This window comes from Dipodomys merriami, unplaced genomic scaffold, assembly GCF_024711535.1.
Source record: "Dipodomys merriami isolate MVZ:Mamm:240054 unplaced genomic scaffold, mDipMer1.0.p SCAF_125, whole genome shotgun sequence".
Taxonomy (NCBI): Eukaryota; Metazoa; Chordata; class Mammalia; order Rodentia; family Heteromyidae; genus Dipodomys; species Dipodomys merriami.
The window spans coordinates 1,348,720-1,373,616 of NW_027202549.1; the positions used below are offsets into that span (position 1 = coordinate 1,348,720).

General features: G+C 41.2%; 1 protein-coding gene across 1 annotated transcript in view; it reads right to left on the bottom strand.

Annotated features, from left to right (window-relative positions):
• Kif15 (kinesin family member 15) overlaps positions 1-24,897 on the bottom strand; it is a 46,214-nt gene that overhangs the window by 13,082 nt on the left and 8,235 nt on the right. Inside the window, exons 6-25 of the mRNA XM_070017592.1 lie at positions 24,297-24,394; positions 22,721-22,900; positions 20,819-21,028; positions 18,348-18,473; positions 18,089-18,211; positions 16,036-16,159; positions 15,000-15,076; positions 14,558-14,767; positions 13,355-13,532; positions 12,210-12,351; positions 11,475-11,616; positions 10,511-10,687; positions 9,457-9,564; positions 9,077-9,182; positions 7,620-7,785; positions 5,340-5,490; positions 5,062-5,147; positions 3,045-3,114; positions 2,027-2,113; positions 1,252-1,356 (exon numbers count right to left, since the gene is read on the bottom strand). Of these exons, the coding sequence (XP_069873693.1) occupies positions 1,252-1,356; positions 2,027-2,113; positions 3,045-3,114; positions 5,062-5,147; positions 5,340-5,490; positions 7,620-7,785; positions 9,077-9,182; positions 9,457-9,564; positions 10,511-10,687; positions 11,475-11,616; positions 12,210-12,351; positions 13,355-13,532; positions 14,558-14,767; positions 15,000-15,076; positions 16,036-16,159; positions 18,089-18,211; positions 18,348-18,473; positions 20,819-21,028; positions 22,721-22,900; positions 24,297-24,394 (2,666 nt within the window). The remainder of the gene's footprint in view (positions 1-1,251; positions 1,357-2,026; positions 2,114-3,044; positions 3,115-5,061; positions 5,148-5,339; positions 5,491-7,619; positions 7,786-9,076; positions 9,183-9,456; positions 9,565-10,510; positions 10,688-11,474; positions 11,617-12,209; positions 12,352-13,354; positions 13,533-14,557; positions 14,768-14,999; positions 15,077-16,035; positions 16,160-18,088; positions 18,212-18,347; positions 18,474-20,818; positions 21,029-22,720; positions 22,901-24,296; positions 24,395-24,897) is intronic.

A 24,897-nucleotide genomic window follows, 5' to 3' on the forward strand; every position in this document is an offset into this window, starting at 1 on the left:
GAACAAAATAATGGCATTCTCAGGGAAATGGAGGGCACTAGAACATAAGTTGAGTAAAATAAGCCAAGAGCAGAGATACAATGGCACATGGTCTCCCTGATATGCGGATGTTAAATCCAAAATGCTAGGAGATATGACAAAGTAAACAAGACTCAAGAAACAAAGGACCTCTTCTTAATTTGTCATATTGTTTTTAGATGACTCTATGTTCTCGACCCCACAGATGGTATATAAATGCGCACATGTGAGGGAAGCTAGCAGGAGGGCACAGCATCAGAGGGAAACAAGTGAAAAAATACAGCGGAGGGGCCCATCAGCTGCACTGGACATTGATGAAAAGGAACTAAGCAACTCAAAGGCAGTGATGGAAGGGAGGGACTGAGAGGGAAAGAGGGAACAGCTTCCACTAAGCAAAAGGAAAGAGATGTACTATCACTCTATTTGGAAGATATGGTTGTATTGTCAACGTTTGTAGAGTTCACAAGCTTTTATAGACCATCATAATGACAATTCACCTTGTGAAGGTTAAAATGTGTTTGTAACTTTAGCTAAGTACCACTCTCCCACAATATTAATCACTTAATCTCAATAAAGCAACTTAAAAAAAAAGAAGTAAAGGTGGGGTAGCAAGCTCCCTTCAGAACAGTACTAAGACATTGGTGGAAGCCTTCCCTCCATCCATGGAGAAAAAAAGGGAGAGGCGAGGGGAAAGCTGAGACATTTGGCGGCCTTCAGGGCCCCCAGAGGCGTGTCTTCTGCACAATAAAAGCCTTGCAAGTCCTGGAAACCAACTGGGCAAAACAAAACTAGGGTTTTGTTTTTGTTGTTGTTTTGCAAGTCCTGGGTCTTGAACTCGGGGTCTGGGCACTATCCCTAAGCTTCTTTTGTTTTCAAGGCTAGTGCTCTCTACCACTTGAGCCACAGCGCCAGTTCTGGCTTTTTCTGTGGAGGTGGTACTGAGGAATCAAACCCAGGCTTCATGCATGTTAGAAAAGCACTCTACCACTAAGCCACGTTCCCAACCCTGAAGTACTGCTTCTAAACTTAAGTCACAGAATTCCTACAGAGGGAAACAACTGTAAGACCCTTGAGGAGCTGGAGTATACACACACGTCACAAACAAACACACACACACACACACACACACACGCACACACGCACACACACACGCACGCACACACACGCACGTGCGCGTGCGCACACACACACACACACATCACTCACAGTTAACGTTCTGGTCACGGTACTTACATTTATATCCTTCAGTTCTTGCTGCAGGTTGTTGATGATTTCTGCTTTCTCACAGCCTGATGTTTTGAGCTCCTGGATCTGGTTCATGAGGTTGGCCACCACTTCCTGTTGAGGACAATAGACAGTTACCTTCATACCCAGTAACATGAAGATACTTTTTAAACAATCCATCACAGTATATCTTTCTTAATATAAGTCAGTTTTATTCTACCAAATATCAAATAACATCCAATTATTAGCAGCAATTTAGATTTCAATAGCTTTATGCTTTATGTGATGTCTCAAAGCTCCTTTTTTGTGTGTGTACAATTGGGCCTGGGCGCTGTCCCTGAGCTTCTTTTTGCTCAAGGCTAGTGCTCTACCACTTGAGCCACAGCTTCACTTCTGGATTTTTGATGGTTAATTGGAGATAAGAGTCTCACAGACATTTTTTTTTTTTTTTTGGCCAGGGCTGGTTTCCTCAGAGCTCAGATTTTCTGTGATCCTCAGATCTTAGACTCCTAGGTAACTAGGAATTACAGCCATGAGCCAGCAGGCTCAGCAACAGCTCCTTTGGCACTTCTGGAAGCTGAGTAAGGCTTAGTTGTACATGGAAGCAGACAATGGTGTAGGAGATTAGAGCACCAAACTAGCATTTACAAAGAAAATGCAAAAACAAAGCTAGGTGTGGTAGCCCATACCTATAATCTCAGGATTAGGGAAGAGTTCAAAGCCAGACTGAGGCACATACTGTTTCAATAAACAAACAGGGGAAGAAAGAAAATTACCACCTTACTTTGTCAGAATCTCTAGACTTTTCCAAAGAACTGATTACTTTTTCAGTAGCGAGCAAGCTCTGTTCTAGTTTCTGTACTTTCTCCATCTATGAGGGGAAAAAAAACAAGTTTTTAGAAAAAGAATTAAATCACATACATTAAAAAAAACAAAGTGTAAGCGGGCGCTGGTGGTTCACAACTGTAATCTTAGCTACTCAGGAGATTAAAATCTAAGGATTGTGGTTCAAAACCAACCCCCACAGAAAAGTACCCATGAGACTCTTATTTCCGATTATCCATTAAAAACTGGAAGTGGCACTATGGCTCAAAGTGGTAGAGCACTAGCCTTGAGCAAAAGCAGCTCAGGGACAATGCACAGTTCAAACCCCTGGATGGGCAGGGTGTTGGGGAATGGGGAGAGGAAGGACATGATCATGGTATGTGTGATTTCAGAAACTCAGGAGTGGTGGTTTAAGTCTGTCTCTCAAGATAAGCCTAGCCTACAAAGTAACTTCTAGGCCACAGTGAGATATATACTGAAACCCTAGTCTCATAAAACTAAGGACGTAGCTCAGTGGTATGTTGCTTGCCTAGATCAAGGGCAAGGCCCTACGTACAATCACCAAGACTGCAGGAAAGTAAACAAAGGAAGATAAACCTTCCATATTTTTAACTAATTTCCAACACTGAAAGAAAGCTGAAATAGTTTTTTTTTGGTTTTTTGTGGGGCTTGAACTCAAAGAACCTGGATACTGTGCCTGCGCTTTTGTGCTCTACCACTCTGAGCCACACCACCCCTTCTGGTTTTCTGGTGATTAATTGGAGGTAAGAGTCTCATGGACAGCTGGGTGCTGGTGGCTCACGCCTGTAATCCTAGCTACTCAGGAGGCTGAGATCTGAGGATCGTGGTTCAAAGCCAGCCACCAGCACCAAGCAACTGAAAGTTTTTTTTTATAACAAATCTCTCTAGATACCAGGAAAAACATTTAGTTACAGCCTTCACAACAAATTCTAGAGTCAGAAAAATAGGAAATTCACCTGTTGTTCACACTTGGCCATTTCTTTCTGTTTCTCTTGACGTACAGTTTCAAGAACTTTTAAGATTTCCCTGGAAGAAAACAATTATAGTTTAGTTTTTTGTTTGTTTTTATGATGTTGGTCTTGGGGCTCGAACTCAGGGCCTGGGCACTGTCCCTGAGCACTTTTGCTCAACTATCGCTCTACCAGTTGATCCACAGTCCTACTTTCATCATTTTTGGTGCTTAATTTGAAGGTAAGAGTCTCATGGACTTTCCTGCCAAGGCTAGCTTCAAATCATCCTCATATCTTAGCCTCCTGAGTAGCTAGGTTTATAAACAGAAGCAACTGGTAACTAGCATCCTTTATCTAATTTCAAGTAATGGCAACAGGAATCAAGATAGTTCAGGTGAAATTAAATGCAATGTGAATGAACTTTATTAGGCACATCCTCAGCAATGGGCAGAGGATAGTCTGAGTGTTCCTATTTCTTCAGTGAGAACCTATTTTTATGCCAGAACTTTTTTCACCGAAGTGTGTATTACTCAACACAATATGTAAAAACATATATGATGTATTTATTATTGTCTTTCTGTGCTAGAAGCTAAATTCCTTGATCACAGCTTCACTGCTATAACATTCTAGCATTCACCATAGTACCACCTGGCTTGTTGGCTATAAATGAGACAATGCTAACTATCTTGCTAGATATATGATCTCTATTTACCTCTGCATTATCAGGACCTAGAAGAGCTACCCTATCTTTAAGTATTGAATGAAGGAACAAATAGTTCTCTTTAGCGGTTGTAAAACTACTAGTTGATTTTCTGAGATTACTAAGGAAAAGAAGTTGGAGAAGGGGCAGAGTATTCCAGTAAAGGAGCCTGGAAAACACAAGAGAAAGAACAGGGAGAATGCTGGTGTTGGTGGCTCACGCTTATAACGCTATACTCAGGAGGTTAAAATGTTGATATCAGGGGTTGGGAAGGTGGCTCAGTGGTAGAGTGCTTGTCTTGCATGCCTGAGGCCCTGGGTTCGATTCCTCAGCACCACATAAGCAAAAAGAAAAAAGCCAGAAGTGGTGCTGTGGCTCAAGTGGTAGAGCGCTAGCTAGCCTTGAGCTGAAGAGCTGAGGGACAGCGCCCAGGCCCAGAGTTCAGGCCCCACGACTAGACCAAAATAATAATAATAATAATAATAATAATAAAATAAAATGTTGATATCAAGGTTCAAAAGCCAGCATGGACAGAAAAGACCATAAGACTCATCTCCAGTTAACCACCAAAAGCCAGAAGTGAAGTTGTGGCTCAAAGTAGTAGAGTGCTAGCTTGAGCAAAAGAAGCTCAGGGACAATACCCAGACCCTGAATTCAAGGCCTATACCTTACCAAAAACAAAAAAACAACAGGTGGGATTATCTTATTCAACCCAATAGGCCCAAAATGTGATCATTTCAACATGCAGTCAATTTAGAAGGTTCTTTGTGCCTGGTGTGGTGGTGCATGCCTGTAGTCCCAGCATTTGTGGAGGTGGAGGCAGGAAGACTGCTAGTTTGAGGCAAGCCTGGGTTACATCATAAGTTCTAGGCACTATTTAGCACTAAATCTCAGGGTGGTGCCCAGGCCCTGAATTCAAGCCCCAGGACTGACACAGAAACACAATAAAAAAGCAGGTAAAAGAAAACCCGTGGCAAAAGTCATACCCAGCTTCCCAGTAATAGAAAAATGGTTACAAGTCATATCATATATACTCTAACTTATTTAAAGAAGGTACTGAGTTCTGATTAGTACCCACCATAAACTAGTTATTAAATGCTTTGAAGAAAGTAGGTTTTTTTAGTATAGTCATTTGTACGAAATAATCTGTGATTCAATTCGGAATGCTTTGAAAGAAAATCTTTTTTTATTGTTATTCAGCTACATATTCAGCTGAAGTAACTTTTCACAGTGACACCAAGGGAAAAAAAATCAACAAGGTGAAGTGTTGAAGTCATGAGTAATATTCTAGCATCAGCCAATGGAATGATCAATAGCACTCACTTTGAATTGTTTTCTTTGTCTTCTTCAAACTGTAATGATAATTTGCTGTTGCGTTCTTTCTCTGCCTCAAAAAGCTCCATCAAATTCTAAAAGACAAGCTCAGATTAGATTAAATGACTATGACTAGCCATGTAGAGTCAACATGCATGGCAAGTACCTTGTGGGCCACAGGTACTGTGGTCGGTACAAAAAAGGTAGAGTGCTCAGGACAGTTCCTGCCTTTCCCCCTAGAGGGCAGCCACAGACCCATGACACACACACTACCCTTTCTCGCTCACATTCAGGTCCATTTTCAAAGTTTCATTTTCTTGTTTGCAGTTCTGTAGGTTTTTTGAAAGCTGGTCGATTTCAAACTTCATGACTTCTTGTAAGTTTTCGTAGGAATCCTGTAGGCAGGCTTGGTTCTCAAGAAGCTTTTCATTTTCCAACCTTTACCAGGAAAACATTTTCAAGGGGTAAAGAGAAACATTAAATATCTTTCAGCCAGTTAGGTGATCCACAATATAATCTATTCCATCAGCAGATCATCCCACATTCAAGACTAGACATAAAGCTCCTGGTGGACATTAAACGAAAGATACATGGCAGCTATTTGAGAGCAGTTTGGTGGGGATGGACAGCCTCCAGCCGGCCACTTCCTCATCCTTTCTCATGTGGCTTCGTCCACGCAGGCATAATTAGGAATCTAGGGTGACTAAACAAGTACCCTAAGCAGTAACCACTAATTTCCAAGTTTTGTCGATAGTTCAACTCTAGCCAATGCATACCCATCCTTCCAACTCTAGGAAGGTTTCTGTAAAATGAAGGTTCTAATCTAAGCAAGAGGGAAATTCTCTCAGCAAAGAATGATGTATGGCTTTTTCTGTTTTTATTCTCTTGTTCCTTCTCGAATACATTGTGATGACATCCATGTATCAGCCAATGAATGAATGAAAATCTGATCACTACCCTATGCAAAATAAATGCCCTGGTTTATACACAGAAAGTTATTAGATATGGAGCTATCTAGAGTATTCAAATATGACAAGAATCAAATTATAAAGAGCAAATTAGATGCTAGAAGATAAGTAGCAAAAAATGGGAATACACACATGTACCTCTTGTATATACTGTATGTATATATGTATATATATATATATATATATATATATATAGTAGGTAAAATTATTAAATAAACATGTGGTATTTGCCAGATGCCAGTGGTTCATGTCTGTAATCGTAGCTACTCAAGTGGCTGAAATCTGAGGACTTTTTTGAAGCCAGCCCAGGCAGAAAAGTCCCTGTGAGACTTTTATCTCTAATTAACCACTCAAAAACCAGAAATGGTGCTGTGGACCCGATGGTAGAGCACTAGCCTTGAGCACAGAGGCTCAGAGTCCAGGCCCTGAGTTCAAGCCCCACAACCAACAACAACAAAAAAAACAACCACCACATACTAGTGTACTGCTATTTTCTTCAGCGGTCTTAATAGCCTGAGTAACACACTGGAAAATAAATAATAAATGTAAATTAAATAAAAACGAGTTAATGAATTAGCCACTGCCAAAAACCACACATGCTATGTATTACATTCTATCCAATAGAGTTAAAAAGCTAGGAGGTACATTAATACTTTAAGTATATAGCTAAATAAACATTCTTCCCCTCTCTCTCTCTCTTTTTTTTTTTTTGGTGCCATCCCTGGGGCAGGCTAGCCCAGGCTACCACTTGAGCTAGAGCTCCATTATGGCTTTTTGGTTGTTAATTACAGACAGATCTCGTATTCAAATTGTGATCCTCAGAGCTCAGTCCCGAGTAGCTAGAATTATATACAGGTGAGAGCCACTGGCACCTGGACTTTTTGATCTACTTACACTCTGGGAAGTCAACACAAGGAAATTAAAATACATTGAGATTACTAGTTGCTTAGAAAGAAAAAAAGGGTCACATAAAAATAGTCTGTGGCCAGGCGCCAGTGGCTTACTTCTGTAATACTAGCTACTCAAGAGGCTGAGAGCTGAGGACTTCAGTTTGAAGCCAGCCAGGGCAGAGAAGTCCATGACAGTCTTATTTCCAAGTAATAACCGGAAAACTGGGATAGCACTGTGGCTCAAAGTGGTAAAGCACTAGCCTTGAGTGAGAAATCCCAGAGACAGTGCCCAGGCAGGTTCAAGACCCACAATGAACAAAAACAAAAATAAAAACAAAAAAACTTGGGGCTCAGAATGTGGCTTACTGGCAGAGTGCTTGCCTAGCATGCATAAAGTCTTGGGTTGGATTCCTCAGTACCACATAACAGAAAAAGCCAGAAGTGGTGCTATGGCTCAAGTGGTAGAGTGCTAGCTTTGAGCAAAAGAAGCTCAAGGACAGAGCTCAAGCCCTGAGTTCAAGCCCCAGGACTGGCAAAAAAATAAAAAATAAAACTAAAACTAGTGTATGAAGGCAAGATTAGAATCTACACTTGTGATAATTACCAATAAATTCCTGTTTGTTCAAGCAGTTTGAGTTAGGTTTACATCACTCACATTTCAAGTAGCTCAAGATTACAGCCAATCAGACATGGTGAATCACAACTCTACCTGACATTGTCGAGCTGAAGCTGAGCTTGCACGTATCTTTCAGAAAGTTGGCTGAATTCTTTCTCCTGACTTTCTTTGAATGAACTATACTCCATTTTCACCAAAGAAAGCTCCTTGTCAGCAGAATGAAGAACAATTCGCAGATCATGCGCCTCACTTCTCAAAACTAGAAAGCACATAAAAACAAATCCTCAAGAGGGTTCTTTTACAATTTGTTGTGTGTGTGTATGTGTGTGTGTGTGTAGGGGGGGTGTCCTAAGGGACTGAAATCAGAGCCTGGGCAATATCCTTGAGCATTTTTGCTTATGGTTAGTGCTCTACCAATTGAGCCACATCTCCACTTCTGGCTTTAGTGCTTAATTGTAGATAAGAGTCTCACAGGACTTGCTGCTGAAACTGGTTTAGAAACGTGATCCACAGATTTCAAACTCTTGAGTAGCTAGGATTACAGGGGTAAGTCACCGGATAGCTCAACACAGTTAATTAAAACTTCTTTTTTGGTTGGTCATGGGGTTTAAATTCAGGGCCTGGATGCTCTCCCTGAGCAATTTTTGCTCAAGGCTAGCACTCTACTACTTTGGGTCACAGTTCCATCTCCAGTTTTCTGGTGGTTCACTGGAGGTGAAGTTTCACGAACTTTCTTGCCAGGGCTGCCTTTAACTGTGATCCTAAGATCTGTCTACTGAATAGCTAGGATTACAGACAGACGTGAGTCACCAGCACCTGGCTCAACACAGTCAATTAAAACTTTAAGCAATCCAGGCACCAGTGGCTCATGCCTATAATCCTAGCTACTCAGGAGGCTGAGATCTGAGAATCTTGGTTCAATGCCAGCTGGGGCAGGGGCAGGGGCAGGAAAAGTTCATGAGACTCTTTTTTTTTTTTTTTTTTTTTTTGGGGGGGGGGGGTGTCTGGTCGTGGGGCCTGAAATCTGGGCCTGGGCGCTGTCCCTCAGCTCTTCAGCTCAAGGCTAGCACTCTACCACTTGAGCCACAGCGCCACTTCCGGCTTTTTTCTTTTTGCTTATGTGGTGCTGAGGGATCAAACCCAGGGCCTCAGGCATGCAAGGCAAGCGCTCTACCACTGAGCCACCTCTCCCCAGCTCCTCCTTGAGACTTTTATCTCCAATAAACCACTTAGAAAACTGGAAGTAGCACTATGGCTCAAGCACTAGCCTTGAGCTGAAGAGCTGAGGGATAGCGCCCAGGCCTAGTTCAAGCCTCACGAAAAAACTTTAAGCAAAAATTATATTGTTAGCTTAGAGGCAATTCTGGAGAAAATTACCATTCATTGTTCCTTACCAGTTCCATGCAAACTCAAGTCTGGTCGTCTGATGACAGTAACAAAAACATCCAAGCAACCAACCAACAACATATGGACATTCAGTTAGGTGACTGAAAAGCAGTGGCATTACTACACTCTTGCAGGTCACAAGATCCCAGGCTGCTCACACTTACAGTCATTCTTGGTCTGGGTATCCTGAAGCTGCTTTCCGAGGATATTCAAGTGTGAGAGGTGGTCGTGCTGCTGTTGGGCCCATGTGGTTCTTTCTGAAGAGAAGAGCTTTGGGAAAGCGACACATTCCATTAAGACAGTGCATCGCACTGAGTTACTAGGGTCACACAATGCACGGACTCTGGGAGTGTGCCTCATGCTCTATGAGGCTGTGCTCACCCCCACCTCTTTTTTTCTTTTGTATATTTTAATAATACTGTACAGAGAGGTTACAGTTACATGAGTAAGGTAATGAATACATTTGCTATCGAGTGTTGTTACCTCCTCCTCTGTTTTTTTCCCTACCATCCCTTCCCTCCCCACCTCCCCAACCCCCCCTCACCTCTTGCATCTGGGCAGAATGGTGCTCTAGCTTGTCAACCTGCTGTTGAAGCTTCAGGTTTTTATGCTCTTCTTCATCCAATTTCACTTGAAGAGCACTCATTTGTTCCTGCAACCCAACCCCAAACACTGAATTTGCAAAGCTTTTTTTTTTTTTTTTTTTTTTGCCAGTCCTGGGGCTTGAACTCGGTGCACTGTCCCTGAGCTTCTTTTGCTCAAAGCTAGCATTCTACCACTTCAGCCAGCAGAATTCCTAGATTATCAAATTTCACAAGTTAGTTCAAATACATTAAAACCTGTCAAAATTTGCTCTATAGCAATATTCTGTCAAATGTTCTCCTCCCTCTCTCCCTTTCTATTTTGCTTCATTTTTGAGACTCACATTCCTACCATGTTTCTGAGGGTGCTCTTAAACTGTAAATTCTCGTTCTTAGCCTCCTCAGTGCTATAATTACAGGTATGTACTACCATGTGCAACTGTACTTTTGACATTTCTTAACATATATAGCACCAGGTCAGTGAACCAATTCTGAACCTTGAAGCTAGTAGTAGCTGGCTATGTTTTACAAGAGGGAGTCAAAGCTCCCAGAAGAGTGAAGGATAATTTGCTGAAGACTGCAAGAGAGCAAGAATGGCTGCAATCCAGACATATGAAAAAATACACATACTTTAAATGATATATTTTAATCTTAAGTACATCTGAACACAATGAATTATACAGTTAAAAGAGTTAAATGATCAGAGCATCAATTCCTCAAGCCTATAATCGTTGGTATTCAGGAGGCTGAGATCAGAGGACTAAGATTTGAAGCTATCCCGGGCAGGAAAGTTCATGAAACTATAACTAATAAGCAGAAAGCTGGACCTGAAAGTGTAGCTCAGGTGGTATACCCACTTTGAGGGAAAAATCTTAAAAGTCCTTTAAAATTCAAGCCCCATCACACACACATGCACGCGCGCACGCTCAGGGGTAACATAGTTCAAGACGAATTGTAGTTATTTAAGTGAGTATTTAATAAATATTTAAGAAATATTTTCTAAAACTAAAACATTACCTGTACTGTTCTAAGCTCTTCAGAAATGGCCTCAAAAGCTTGTTCACTCATCTCAGGCGGAATTGGCTCATTTAATATGTCATGAGTTTGCAAAGAGGCCAAATTGCCCACTTCAGGGGTTAATTTTGATCCTGGTTGTGAATGCAGTTGATAAGCCTTGGTTGGTGTAGTTATAATCTATAAATAAGCATTATGTAAAAGAACATTAGCATACATAGAAAACAGCATATTTTGTACATAAACATAAAGCATAAAAATTTGAATTTTCATTGAGAAAAGTGTCATTAAAAAGCAACATAGAAATGAACTCATGAAAAATTTACAAAACAAAATGCAACTTGGTAAGTTGATATCTAAATTCTAACAAAGAATAAAGGAACAAGAAGAGCTATGTATCTAATATAAAATTAGGTTACAAAAACATTATATACACTTATTCAGTAGTTAGCACATTTGTAATCAAAGAGAACACTAGAAAACAATACAAAGCCCAGTATGGCCGGGTGCCAGTGGCTCACGCCTGTAATGCTAGCTACTCAAGAGGTTGAGATCTGAGGACTGTGGTTCAAAGCCAGCCCGGGCAGGAAAGTTTGAGTCTTATTTCCAATTAACCGCCAGAAAACCAAAAATGGCGCTAAGGCTAACCTGGTAGAGCGCTCGCCTTGAGCTGAAGAGCTGAGGGACAGCGCCCAGGCCCAGAGGTCAAGCCCCACGAGATTATTTTTAAAGTTCAATCCCTCTATATCATTCAAGAATAAAACAGCTGGGCACCAGTGGCTCATACCTATCATCCTAGCTACTCAAGAGGCTGAGATCTGAGAACAGAGGTTTGAAGCCAGCTGGAGAGCCCATGAAACTCTTATCTTCAATTAACTACCAAAGTCTGCCCTAAAACATATATATGTAGAGAGAGTGAGAGAACGCACACTTATTTTAGATGAAAGCATTGCTTCACATAACCTACCTTAAGTGTTTCAGCATGAATTTTATTCAGTTGAGAGACTTCTTGCCGCTTGCAAGCTTTTGTTGCTTCCAAAAGATTTTCAAGATTCAGGTTTGCCTTTTGCAAAGACTGAAGCTCTGATTCCAATTCCAGCTGCCTCTTCCTAATACATATTGGAAAGAAAGAATTGGAAGCAATAAGCAACATCAAATATTTGTAAAATACTTAACAGATGATGTGGTCACACATTTACAGTTATCTTTTTAAATAAGAAATACTGCTTCTATCATTAACCTTTATTTTTTCCAGCTGGACAAAATAGGGTTCAGGTATGTTCAAGGTATTCAAGAAATATATATGGGGGAGCACAAATTCAAAAGCCCAAACAGCTCTCAATAATAGCATAGGCAACATGCCATTTTAAAAATAAACAGGGCACCAGTGGCTCACGCCTGTAATTCAGCCTACTCAGAAGACTAAAATCTGAGCATCTTGGTTAGAAGCCAGCCCAGTTAGGAAAAGTCTATGAGACTCAAATCTCCAATTAGACACCAAAAAGCTAGAAGTAGAGCTTGGGCTCAAGAGGTAGAGCACCATCTTTGAGTGAACAAACTAAACACATGTAAACACTGAGTCCAAGCCCCAATCCTGGAACCAAAAACAAAAAGTAAAATTCCCAATTAAATTACCAAAATTATCATGAAAGCAAATACAATTTATAAGAGGTGTTAGTATGCATGTCAATTTCCATTTTACCGAGTTAGTTCTTTGAATTCTTCATATTCTTGCTTTGAAGTATTCAGCTCTGACTGAATTTGCAGGAGTTGTGCTTTTAACTTTTTCGTGTTTATGAACGAATTTGGTTGTTTTGAAATTTTGGGAGAAAATCCTTGTTGACCTGATAATAAAAAGACAAACAGACACTGAGAAAAACAAAACTCATGTTCTGAGTACTCTAACCAGCATCAAGTTTAAGCTACAGGGAACAGAAATGAGAAATGGAGTGCAGCCTAGTGTGGTGGTAGAAGATAAAATCTAACCACTCATGAGGCTGAAACAAGAGGATCTTGAGTTTCAGAGGTCCTATCTCAAAAAAGAAACAAAAAATAAGGGGTTTGAAGGTAGTGCCTATAATGTTAAGTACCTATCCCTCAACAGGAGACACAGGATGACACAATGTGCCAAGGAAGGATTAGAAAAGGGCACAGGACCAGGCACGGGGGCTCATCCTGTAATCCTAGCTACTCAGGAGGCTGAGATCTGAGGATTGTGGTTCAAAGCCAGCCTTAGTAGTAAAGTCCATAAGACTCTTATTTCCAAACTAAGGAACAGACCCTGATTTCAAGCTTTAGGACTAATAACAACAAAGGCACAGATACCTCCTCTATTGGGAGAAAGCCAACCAAGCTAACCACTATGGGACAAGACTCATCTTTCGCTGAACAGAAAAACTGAACAGTTGAACTTTAAGGAATTAGTCAATACATTACTTAGGAAGCAAGTATCATCTATTAGATAGAAAATGTTAGTGTTCTAGGATTGTTTAATAGGCTGAATAGGTCAGTCTATTGGGTTCCAGCACAGGCAGATATCACATAAAAGTCACTTAGAGAATGCTAGATGTTTATATAAACTGTGCTCTAAGAAATTACCATCACTGTTTTGCAAAAGTAGTAAGATTTAGGGTTTTAGTTAGTGCCTTGCCAGACATGCAGAAGGCTCTGGGTTTGATCATCTTACATACACCAACACACACACACACCAACACACACACACACACACACACACGAGATGATATTGAGAGTATAGTTCAAGTCAGGCCCTAAGTTTAGTCTCTACTACCACAACAAACAAACAAGCAAACAAACAAACTGAAGCTCCTCAGGATAATCATCGGTTACCTTCTTCGATTTTCTCTGTGCCAGTCACTTCTGAAAAAGCTTTCTGTAGTCTTGCAACAGTGTGGGCATCTATTTCTTGGGCCCTTTTTACAGGCTCCAGTAATTTCAGTTTCCTATTCTCCTCCCTGAGAGAATGATTCTCCATCGCATACTTTACAACTCTAGGGTGGTGATTTATCTGTATAGAAGGATTACACAAATTATTTCTTATGACCGCTCCTGTAATGAACTAGTCTCACTAAAAAGCCATTAGAAAATATTAGAACACCCAGGCAGTACTGGTTGTATTCTGCTGCAACTACTGTGAAGAAAGACTTGACAACTGCACTCGGATTGAAATAGGAGATCCTACAACTCTTCTTTACCCTAAGATGCATGAAACATTCATTCTCTCAGGCTCTGGGAGAGAAAAAGAAACACAAGCATATGCAACCTGGCCCATTCTGCACATAAAAGAGTAGAGCTAAATCTATGTAAGAAAAAAAATTACTAAAATGAGTAAAGAAACTCCGTCTACTAAGATTCAACCGTTCAAGAAACATTAATTGAAAAAGACAATCGGGCGCCGGTGGCTCATGCTTGTAATCCTAGTTACTCAGGAGGCTGAGATCTGAGGATTGCAGTTCAAAGCCAGCTGGGACAAAAAAATACATGAGACTAGCTTCAATTAACCACTCAAAACCGCAAGGGAAGCTGCCGTTCAAAGTAGTAGAGCACTAGCCTTAAGCAAAAAGGCTCAGGGACAGCACCTAGGCCCTGAGTTCAAGCCCTACAACCTACAAAAAAAAAAAAAAAAAACACCAAAAAATTAATATCTATTCTAATCAAACGTGCATTAACATCTGTGGAGAAATACACAAATGCTGGTAACATAACAGTTTTGAGACCTTACATATTCCATTAGGAAAGGAAAAGAGAAAAAACAAAAAAACAAGACCCCCCAAAGGCTCAATTTTAAAGATACTTTGGATTTTGATCATCCTAATTACCAACATGGCAAATTCTGCCTGGCTGACCAAGAGCAAATGCTATGCATTCAAGCTCACACTCACACTTTTTTTGCTCTGCAGACATAATTATTTTAGAACAGGTGGGAAACTGAGACACATTTAAAATGTATGACAATAAAGAGAAAGGATATGGTGACCAATTTCTGCTAGCCTCCTTTTTGGAGATAGAAATATTCCACTGCTATGCACTCACTTGTTCTCGCAGAGTTTGGATCTCAAGCCTTAATTCTGAGAGCAAACACTCCTGCTCCTTAGGCAGAAAACTGCCCCGGGATTCTTTCTGGAGCTTCTCCAGGCGCATGATTTGATCTTCCCGGAATTTCACAATCATTTTATTGGACTGAATAAACTGTTCCTTTTTGAGGTTGAGGTCTTCCAATTGGGTGATTTTTTCTGCCAGAGACTTAGAAATTCATAGTTTGGTCAGACATGAAGAATCATGTAGCTACCTTAAAAGTTTGCATAAATTCAGAAACCAACACTACGTTCAGACTTAATTTTAAAATGTAAAGCTAGATTTTCACAGCGTCTTATTAATGTGATGCATTTATTTCACTCAGTAAGGAAATAAAAAAGCAACAATTAGAAATCTTAAAATTTTCCTGACTCGTGCTTATCCTAATGCAGATTCCTACCTTCTTTTCCTCTTCAGATTTCTTAAAGAACAACATTGCTTCCAGGAAATGCTCTAGGTAACTAGGCTTCTCTTGGTCTGTAATTGAACCAGTAAGAAAAAGAAGGAAAAGAGGGAAAAATGGCTTATTTTTCAAAACTTAAGAGATGAACGAAAAGGCAGTCTTTGATTAATGGCTCTCAATTACTCTGTTTTTTTGTTGTTGGTGGTTTTTGTTTTTTTTGTTTCTTGCCAGTCCTGGGGCTTGAACTCAGGGCCTAGGCACTGTCCCTGAGCTTCATTTGCTCAAGGCTAGCAATCTACCACTTGAGCCACAGTGCCACTTCCAGCTTTTTCTGTTTGTGTGGTACTGAGGAATTGCACTCAGGGCTTCATGCATAGTAGGCAAGCATTCTATCAATGAGCCACATTCCCAGCCCCTGCTCTCAATGACTCTGAAAGAATTGGACTGTCAATGCTGGATCATGGTTTCAAATTAACCCATCAAACATATTCGTTATTCTTGGGAAAAAAAAAAACAAACAACGCTATGTAGTTAACATACAGACTGCATATGGTAGACAGAATTAGGACTTGGATCCTTTGAATAAAATAAATCACTCCTATACTATTTAGTGAATACATGTAGATTGTAAACTGCAGTTGCTCAGAAGTAATATACATAAAATTCATTCATCTCAGTGGCGCTGTAGCTCAAGTGGTAGAGCGCTTGCCTTGAGCTGAAGAGCTGAGGGACAGCGCTCAGGCCCAGAGTTCAAGCCCACGACCGACAAAAAAAAAAAAAAAAAAAAAGAAAGAAAATTCATTCATCTCTTAGTACTTCTTCCTGCTAAAAGGAGATAAAGTTGTTAGTACTATCTCACAGGATGGAACACCTATGGCACCTGTATCTGAATATAACCACCATGTTCCTATACAAGTGAAATGAATGAAGAGACAGTTGCGGAAAATTCTGGAAAGCCTTACTATATGCATTGTGTTCTATCTGTCATCAAGGGACTCTTATCAAGGAAGAAAGGAGACTGAGTTCATCCTACCTGTGGCAAGAAAGTTTTCTGGTTGGACCAGTCCAGAGGTCAACTGAGCCAAATGTTCTCTGAGCCTCTTCACCTCAGCTTGGAGCTGGCTCACATTTCCTTGGGTGTCTTCATTCACCACTGCCTATGTAAGAACCACAAAGCATTAAGACTACTTTTCCTCTCCACATGTTAACTAAATTTTTTGTCAGTCACAGGGCTTGAACTCTGGGCCTAGGCGCTGTCCCTCAGCTTTTCAGCTCAAAGTGAGCACTCTACCACTTGAGCCACAGCACCATTTCCCGTTTTCTGGTGGTTAATTGGAGATGAGTCTCACAGACTTTCCTGCCAGGGCTGGCTTTGAACCATGATCCTCAGATCTCAGCCTCCAGAGTACCCAGGATTGCAGGCATGAGCCACGGTGCCCAGCTAAACTTTTTTTAAAATAGCACCCATTGTGAGGGATTGGATATGGCCTGGGCACCGTAGCTAAGCTCTTCAGCTCAAGGAGCATGTTTGAGCCACAGCGCAACTTCCAGTTTTCTGGTGGTTAACTGGAGATAAGAGTCACACAGACTTAGCCAGGAGTAGGTGGCTCATGTCTGTAATCTTATTCAGGAGGCTGGGATCTGAGGATCGTGGTTCAAGGCCAGCCAGGGCAGGAACATCCATCCGGCCATGAAATTCTTATCTCCAATGAACCACCAGAAAACCAGAAGTGGCACTATGGCTCAAGTGGCAGAGCTCTCCCCTTGAGCTGAAGACCTCAGGACCAGCAATCCAGGCCCAGAGTTCAAGACCCTCAAGGGGAAAAAAAAAAAAAGCTAATCATAAAACAAGTCCAAGATAGGTAGTATTTCCATGAGAGGACATATCAGGGGGACCTACCATGTATAGTGACAAGTGCAAAGCTCCCTGGGTCTGTTGTGTGTGTTAGAACACCTGTGGCATCATTACACCTCAGTGATATCATAATTCACAGTTCTATACTCTCTAAGCACTTGTTCTAAGTTCCAAGAGTCAGGGTCAGGAAGCTTTAGTGATATTTCCTTCTCATATAATTGCTAATAGCCACAAAGCTAGGGGGTCAAAATTCTGGAGGATACAGAGAGAGAGAGAGAGAGAAAGAGAGAGAGAGAAAGAGAGAGAGAGAGAGAGAGAGAGAGAGAGTGTGAGAGAGAGTGTGTGTGTGTGTGTGTGTGTACTGAGACTTGAACTTAGGGCCTACACACTGTCCCTTAGCTTTTTTGTTCAATGCTAAAGGTCAGCTTCCGGTTTTCAGGTGGTTCATTAGAGGTAAGAGTCTCATAGGTGATGGTGGCTCATGCCTATAATTCTAGCTACTGAGGAACCTGAGATCTGATGATTGCTGTTCAAAGCCAGCCAGGGCAGGAGATCTATGAGACTTTTATCTCCAATTAACCACCAGAAGATCTGAAGTGACTCTGTGGCTCAAAGTGGTAGAGTGCTAGACTAGAGCAAAAAAAGCACAGGTAGTGGACTGGGAAGGTGGCTCAGTGGTAGAGTTCTTGCCTTGCATGCATGAGGCCCTGGGTTCAATTCCTCAGCACCACAGAAGCAGAAAAAGCTGGAAGTGGCACTGTGGCTCAAGTGGTAGAGCACTAGCTTTGAACTGAAGATAGCTCCCACGACCGACCAACACACACACACACACACACACACACACACACACACACACACACACACACACACACACACACACACACACACACACACACACACACACACACACACACACACACACACACACACACACACACACACACACACACACACACACACACACACACACACACACACACACACCTGGGCTGAAGAAAAAAAAAAAGCACAGGTAGTCTCTTGACTTTTTTTTTCTTTTTGGTCAGTCATGGGCTTGAGCTCAGGTGATGTTTGTCACTGTTATCAAATGACACTCACACCCCTACCATATACTTGCATATTGTTAAGAAAAGCTTTTATAACGAACATTATTACTGGGGAAATCACAAATACGAAATACTTAAAAGTTTAAGTATTTTTCTAACTTAGTAAAATATAGTCAGATAATTACCTTGTTTTTAATCAGCTTGGCTCTTTGGGCAAAATTAAGTGTTGACAGTGTTTCTCCAAAGCACCTGGATCCAGGATGAACATTTGCAATTATGGCTGTTTTGGCATTACCACCTAGAGAATCCTGTTCGATAACATGAATGATACACATATTAGGTGAGAAAGCACAGAACCTTTAAAGCAAACTACTACAGCTCAAACTGTCCCACCATCGGTCTTAGCAATATTAAAGGAGACCCAATACCCAAGATGTCTGTTACCCGTAGTAAGAAGGTAAGTTTGGAGTCTCTGTAGCAAATGTGTCTCTGCTTTCCATTACCCACATCAACGAGAGCAGTAATCACTTGTCCCAGGCAACTCAAGGATCGGTTTATGTTACCTGCTTCCTAAAGCATCAGGGAAAAAAAAAGAGCAAAAACTCAGAGCAAGAAGTAGTGGTACACAGCTACAGTCTAAGCATTCAGGAGACTAAGGCATGAGGATTGAGTTTGAGGCTGGCTTGAGCTACATAGTAAGATCCAGGCCAGCCAAGGTCGCATACAAGACCCTGTCTCAAAAACAAAACAAAGGCACTGGTAGCTCATGCCTATAATCCTAGCTCTACTCAGGAGGCTGGGAGCTGATGATTACAATTCAAAGCCAGACTGGACAGGAAAATCTATAAGACTCTTATTTCCAGGGGGGGAGGGGGGAGGCTGGGAAGGGATGTGAAGGGTAAACAAAGGAGGAGGCTGCAATGCTTGGTAAGAAATGTACGCATTATCCTGCCCATGTAATTGTAACTCCTCTGTACAGTATGTTCACAAATAAAATTAAATTAAATTAAAAAAAAAAAGACTCTTATTTCCAATAAACTACTCAGAAAAAGCCAGAAGTGGTGCTGTGACTCAAGTGGTAGAACACTAGTCTGGAGCACAAAGAATCTCAAGGACAGTGCCCATGCCCTGAGTTCAAGGCCTAAGACCAGGAAAAAAAAAAAAAAAAATTAGGCACAATGGTTACTATTTTCTTTTGACCTAAAATATTTCTAGTAAGTTGACCATTAGAGACAGAAAGTAACACCCGGGCACTATTAAAGACAAGTGAATTTCAGTTAAAAAAATGTTCAACTTTTCCTATTTGATATACACAGCAACTTTAGAAAAGTACAAAAGCAATAAATTGCTATCTGTACTTCAAAAAAAAATTTTTTTTTGGTCTGGTCGTGGGGCCTGAACTCTGGGCCTGGGCACTGTCCCTCAGCTCTTCAGCTCCACAGGACCACTTCCGGCTTTTTTTTTTTTTTTGCTTATGTGGTACTGAGGAATCGAACCCAGGGCCTCATGCATGCAAGGCAAGAGCTCTACCACTGAGCCACCTTCCCAGCCCCTCAAAAATTCTTTTTTTTGGCTTGCCAGTCCTGGGGCTTGAACTCAGGGCCTGGGTGCTATCCCTGATCTCCTTTTTCTGCTCAAGGCTAACACTCTACCACTTGAGCCACAGCACCACTTCCAGCTTTTTCTGCTTATGTGGTACTGAGGAATTGAATCCATGGCTTCAGGCATGTTAGGCAATCACTTTACCACTAAGCCACATTCCCAGCCCCTCAAATCTCACTTTAAATAGAAAAGGTGCATCTGTAATTCTGATTCCTAATGATATGTATCTTAAAATATAGAATCCCTATGTACTTTAATGACAATTCACATTCAATACCTGTATTCTTACTGGTAATACATATGACATAGAAGTTCTGGTCCCACTACTAGTGTGTTGGCTTAGGAGTAGGTCCTTTTTGATTTCTCTTCAATAAATATTAGAGAAATTATATACCCATATATCAAAGAATGAAATGACATATCAAGGTTAATAACTAAAACTGAAGATGAGATCTCAACAGCTTAATAACTTAAATGTGAGGTTTGAAACCATAAAATTCCTGTAGGGAATATGTTGGAAATGATCTGTTCAACTTGGAGGGGGTTTGAGGGAGGGAAGTAGAAGAAAAATGAGGGAAGGGATAACAAGTTTGACAAGAAATGTTCTTATTACCTTATTTATGTAACCTTGACAATAAAAAAAATAAAAAATTCCTATAGGGAAACAGATAAATACTCCTTAACACTGACATGAGTGATCTTTTGTAAACAAAGGCAATAATGACTCAAAACACAGGTAACCTTAACAACCAATGGAAATACTTTCTGTACAGCAAAGGAAATAAAGGGAAAGGCCACCTATCAGAGAGAAAGTATTTACAAAACATTTATCTAGGGGCTGAGAATGTAGCTTAGTGGTAGAGTGCTTGCCTAGCATTCATGAAGCCCTGGGTTCAATTCCTCAGTACCACATAAACACAAAAAGCTGGAAGTGGCACTGTGCCTCAAGTGGTAGAGTGCTACCCTTGAGCAAAAAACAACAACAACAACAAAAAACAGCCCAGGGACAGTGCGTAGGTTGATTTCAAGCCCCAGGACTGGCAAAAAAACAAACTAAGAAAACATTTATCTAGTAAACTTTTGTGTGTGTGTGTGTTGGTCCCTGGTGTTTGAACTCAGGGCCTGAACACATTCCCTTAGCTTCTTCACTCAAGGCTGGCGCTCTACCACTTGAACCACAACTTCACTTTTGGCTTTTTGGTGATTAATCTGTGATAAGTGTCTCATAGACTTTCCTGCCTGGGCTGATTTCAAACTGCAATGCTCAGTCTCTTGAGTAGCCACAGGCACCTGACTCATGATTTCATCCTTACCTTTAACCTCATCCCTTCTGCATGAGTATCTTTTTGCCTTTCAGATCCTGCTAAATCCACCAGATTTAGTAAGGAGGTCCGTATGTTCACGGTCTCATTACTCTTTTCCATTGACTCTATGGTGATGGTAAAGACTGCATGAGACCTAGAGGACTCTCTGTTCATTGATGTAGATGCAACACGTCTGTTCCTCCATCCTCCAGACAACACCTGGGTCAAAGGAACCACACAGGTACACTTAAGACAACTGAATCACAAAGTAAGCACCTTACAAGTGCTCGTTCTAACAAGAATATTTTAACAGTTAATGTTCTACTTTCATGTGTATGCAGGTCAGAAGACTTGAACTTCGAACTTCATAATCTCACTTAGTCTGTTGTGCTCAAAGCTGTCACTTGAGCCACAGAATCACTCTGGCTTTGTGCTGGTTAACTAAAGATAAAGGTCCCACAGACTTTCCTACCCGGGCTGGCTTCAAGCCACAATTCTCAGATCTTAGCCTCCTGAGCAGCTAGGATTGTAGGTGTGACCTATCAAGAGCTCTGTCAGTGGGTTTGTCTACCCTGAGCTGAAAATTCAGAAGCTGGCTTTTAGTGCCACACCACAAGCAAGCAGAGATAGAAAAAGAACAGCCACCTGGTAAAAGGTAAAAGGTTACCATACCCAGGGATCTCCTAAAATAAGGAGCTCCATGGGGAAAATCAACAGAAACATGCATGCTAATTCGATCATAAATAGTCAAACACATTTTTTTAGTTTTTTTTTTTTGTTTGTTTTGCTCAAAGCTAGTATCTTACCACTTGAGCCACAGCGCCACTTCCAGCTTCTTCTGCTTAGGTGGTATTGCGGAATGGAACCCAGGGCTTCATGTATGCTAGGCAAATACTCTACCACTAAATCATATTCCCAGCCCTCCATTGTTCCGTTGTTAAATTAAAAAAAAAATTATGGGCTGGAATGTGGTTTAGAGGTAGAGTGCTTGCCTAGCATGCATGAAGCCCTGGGTTCAATTCCTCAGTGCCACCTAAACAGAAGCTGGAGGTGGCACTGAACAGCACCCAGGCCCAGAGATCAAGCTCCAGGACCGACACACACACACACACACACACACACACACACACTCTCTCTCTCTCTCTCTCACACACACACACACACACACATACACTCTCTCTCTCTCTCTCTCTCTCTCTCTCACACATACACACACACACACACACACACACACAAAGGAACAATGGACTAGGAGGAAAGAGAAGACAAGGGTGGTTCACAAACCCAGAAGCACTCTACTTGCAGGGTAATTTATTTTAGGAGTATCTGATAAGGGGGAATAATAAACCAGGCGCTGGTGGCTCACGCCTGTAATCCTAGCTACTCAGGAGGCTGAGATCTGAATATCACAGTTCAAGGCAGCCCAGGAAGGAAAGCCTGTGAAACTCTTACCTCCAATAAACTACTTAGAAAAAGCCAGAAGTGGTACTTTAGCTGAAGTGGTAGATGCTGGCCTTGAGCAAAAGGAGCTTAGGGACAGTACCCAGGCCCAGAGTTCAAGCCCCAGGCCCGGGGGATAATAACACCCAAATGCTACAGTATCAAGTAACCCTAAGTTCCTTTTTTGGTGGGAGAGAAGTCAGAAAGAGTATCTTACTATATAGCCAAGAGTACCCTTGAACTCACAATCCTTTCACTTCACTCTCTTGAAAGCTGAGATTACAGGCAAGCACTACCATGCCTGGCCAAAGTTTGTTTTTTTTTTTTTTTTGTCTGTTGTGGGGCCAAAGTTTTATATTAACTAAGTTACTGACCATGAACATTTTGTGATATGACTTTATTAGTCTTGAGATTGAGATGCAATCACACGCATGTTTACTGCCTATGTATCAAACCAACAGTGCGCGATACCTGATAGGCCTCGGCAGCTGAGGTCACCACCTGCTCAGATGCACCCACAACAAAGACACCTTTCTTGATGTGCTCCCTCAAGTACAGGCCAGCTGCAGCAGAGTCCAGCAGGTCGTAGATCTGTTCATTGTAGACTTCGATGAAGGAACACTTACAAAGGAAACTCTTCCCATCTCCAGCCTGTGGAGGACAAGCCTTACTTAGATACATTCTGTTTACACGTTCACCCCCCAGCTTTCACCAGCACTCGTTTTCACAAGTTGTTAATTGCCCATAATAGGTTCCTTAAATACAAAATAAAGTGCCTAAAAAAATCCACATCTCTAGTCTCACCTTTCAGAACACAGAACTGTGCTCCTTTCGATTTCTAGATGTTTCCAGAGGTGCCAAAGACCACCATAATTTGATGACTGTAACTGTATTCTTTTTGTTTGGTTTGGGGCGGCTCCTGGGGCTTGAACTCAGGGCCTCGGTGCTGTCCTTTAGCCTTTTTGCTCAAGGCTTCACACTCTTACCACTTGAGTTACATCTCTAATTCTAGTTTTTTGGTAGGTAATTGAAGGCAAGTGTCTCATGTATTTTCCTGCCCAGGTTAGTTCTGACAGTGATCCATAGAACTCAGCCTCTTCACTAGCTAGGATTATAGGTGTGAACCCCTGGAACCAGGCAGACACTGGGCTTTTAAATGCATGGTGCTGAACTTAATTATTTCACTTACAAGTAATTTGTACGTCTTAACTGCAATGTTAGAAACAATATTATATATCAGTTGCCCTGATATATAAGGAATAAAACATAAACACTAAGGGTTAGTAAGCCTGGAATTCTCAAAGCTAACAAGAAAATACAATCACTAGAACAGAACACCTCAAGCTGTGAACCAGAGAGAAAGGGAAGAGCACACTGCAGGTTTTAGGGCCATAGCACACACACAGCCTGATCATGGTGAGTGGAAGGAAGCAAGGATGGAGTCCATCACTACAGGACATCAGGTGACATCCATGATCACCTGTGAGCTGAGGTACTGGTAGATGATGGGACGTGGCATATTAGAGTTTCTCTTTTTTTGGGTTGAGATTTTCTTTACACTTTGTATCTTGCAAAATCTTTTGAGAAGCTAAAACGCAGTACTGTTCTTTTCTGTAAGCCAAGCACACCAGTTAAAGGGTGATGCATGTTTTATACCTAAAACCTGAAATTGAAAACCCTCAGTTTTTATTTTATTTTATTTTACTTTTGTCGGTTGTGGGGCCTGGATGCTGTCCCTCAGCTCTTCAGCTGTAGACTAGCGCTCTATCACTTGAGCCTCAGACCCACTTCCGGCTTTTTCTGCTTTTTTGGTGCTGAGGAATCGAACTGAGGGCCTCATGCATGCAAGGCAAGCACTCTACCACTGAGCCACCTGCCCAGTCCCTAGAGTTTTTAAATTTATCTTGGGAACTGACAGGACATTTATACCACACTAGCCTATCTACTTTTCAGATTCATGAAAGGTCATGCTCATGAGATAACTTTATTACTAGCTAATGAACTCAAAATGACATTTCACAGAACCATTTTGTTTGTACATTCTTACCTTCTCTTTCTCACGATCAATTAAGGAAAACAAATATTCAAAACTTCGGGGGATTAGTCCTCTCAAGTTATGAGAAAAATGATCAGATTCAGATGGTCCTAAAAAGAAAAAAAAAAGGTAAAGATAATAAGAAGCCTTTTGAGTTTTATTCTAACCCCATGGCAACACTGAAAGCCAATTTGTAAATAAGATAACATATTGTACTATGTTCTACATGTTCTTCAAACAAGTTGTATTTAAGCTTGTGAAGATAGAGTAAGAAAACCTGCCTGTCAGTGGGTCTGCGTCAATGGCCCACAGAAGCCATCAAGCAGTATTTTAAAATAGCTATTGTTGGATGAGAAAACAACAACTTCAACAACAACAAAAAACCCATAGGTACTAGGTTAAGTTTTACAGGAAGGCATAGTAAAGGAAACAAACTAGTACAAACAGCAATAGGAGCTTAATGCAGAGAAGCCAGAAACAGAAGAATGGCTATAGTACAGTTTCATATGTGGAAGTACACAGCCAAACCAGCCTAATTAATGACAATAGGGGATGAAGCAGTAGTAGGAGTAGTTATTACCAAGAATCTTGATCTTGACAGAGTATACAGAGA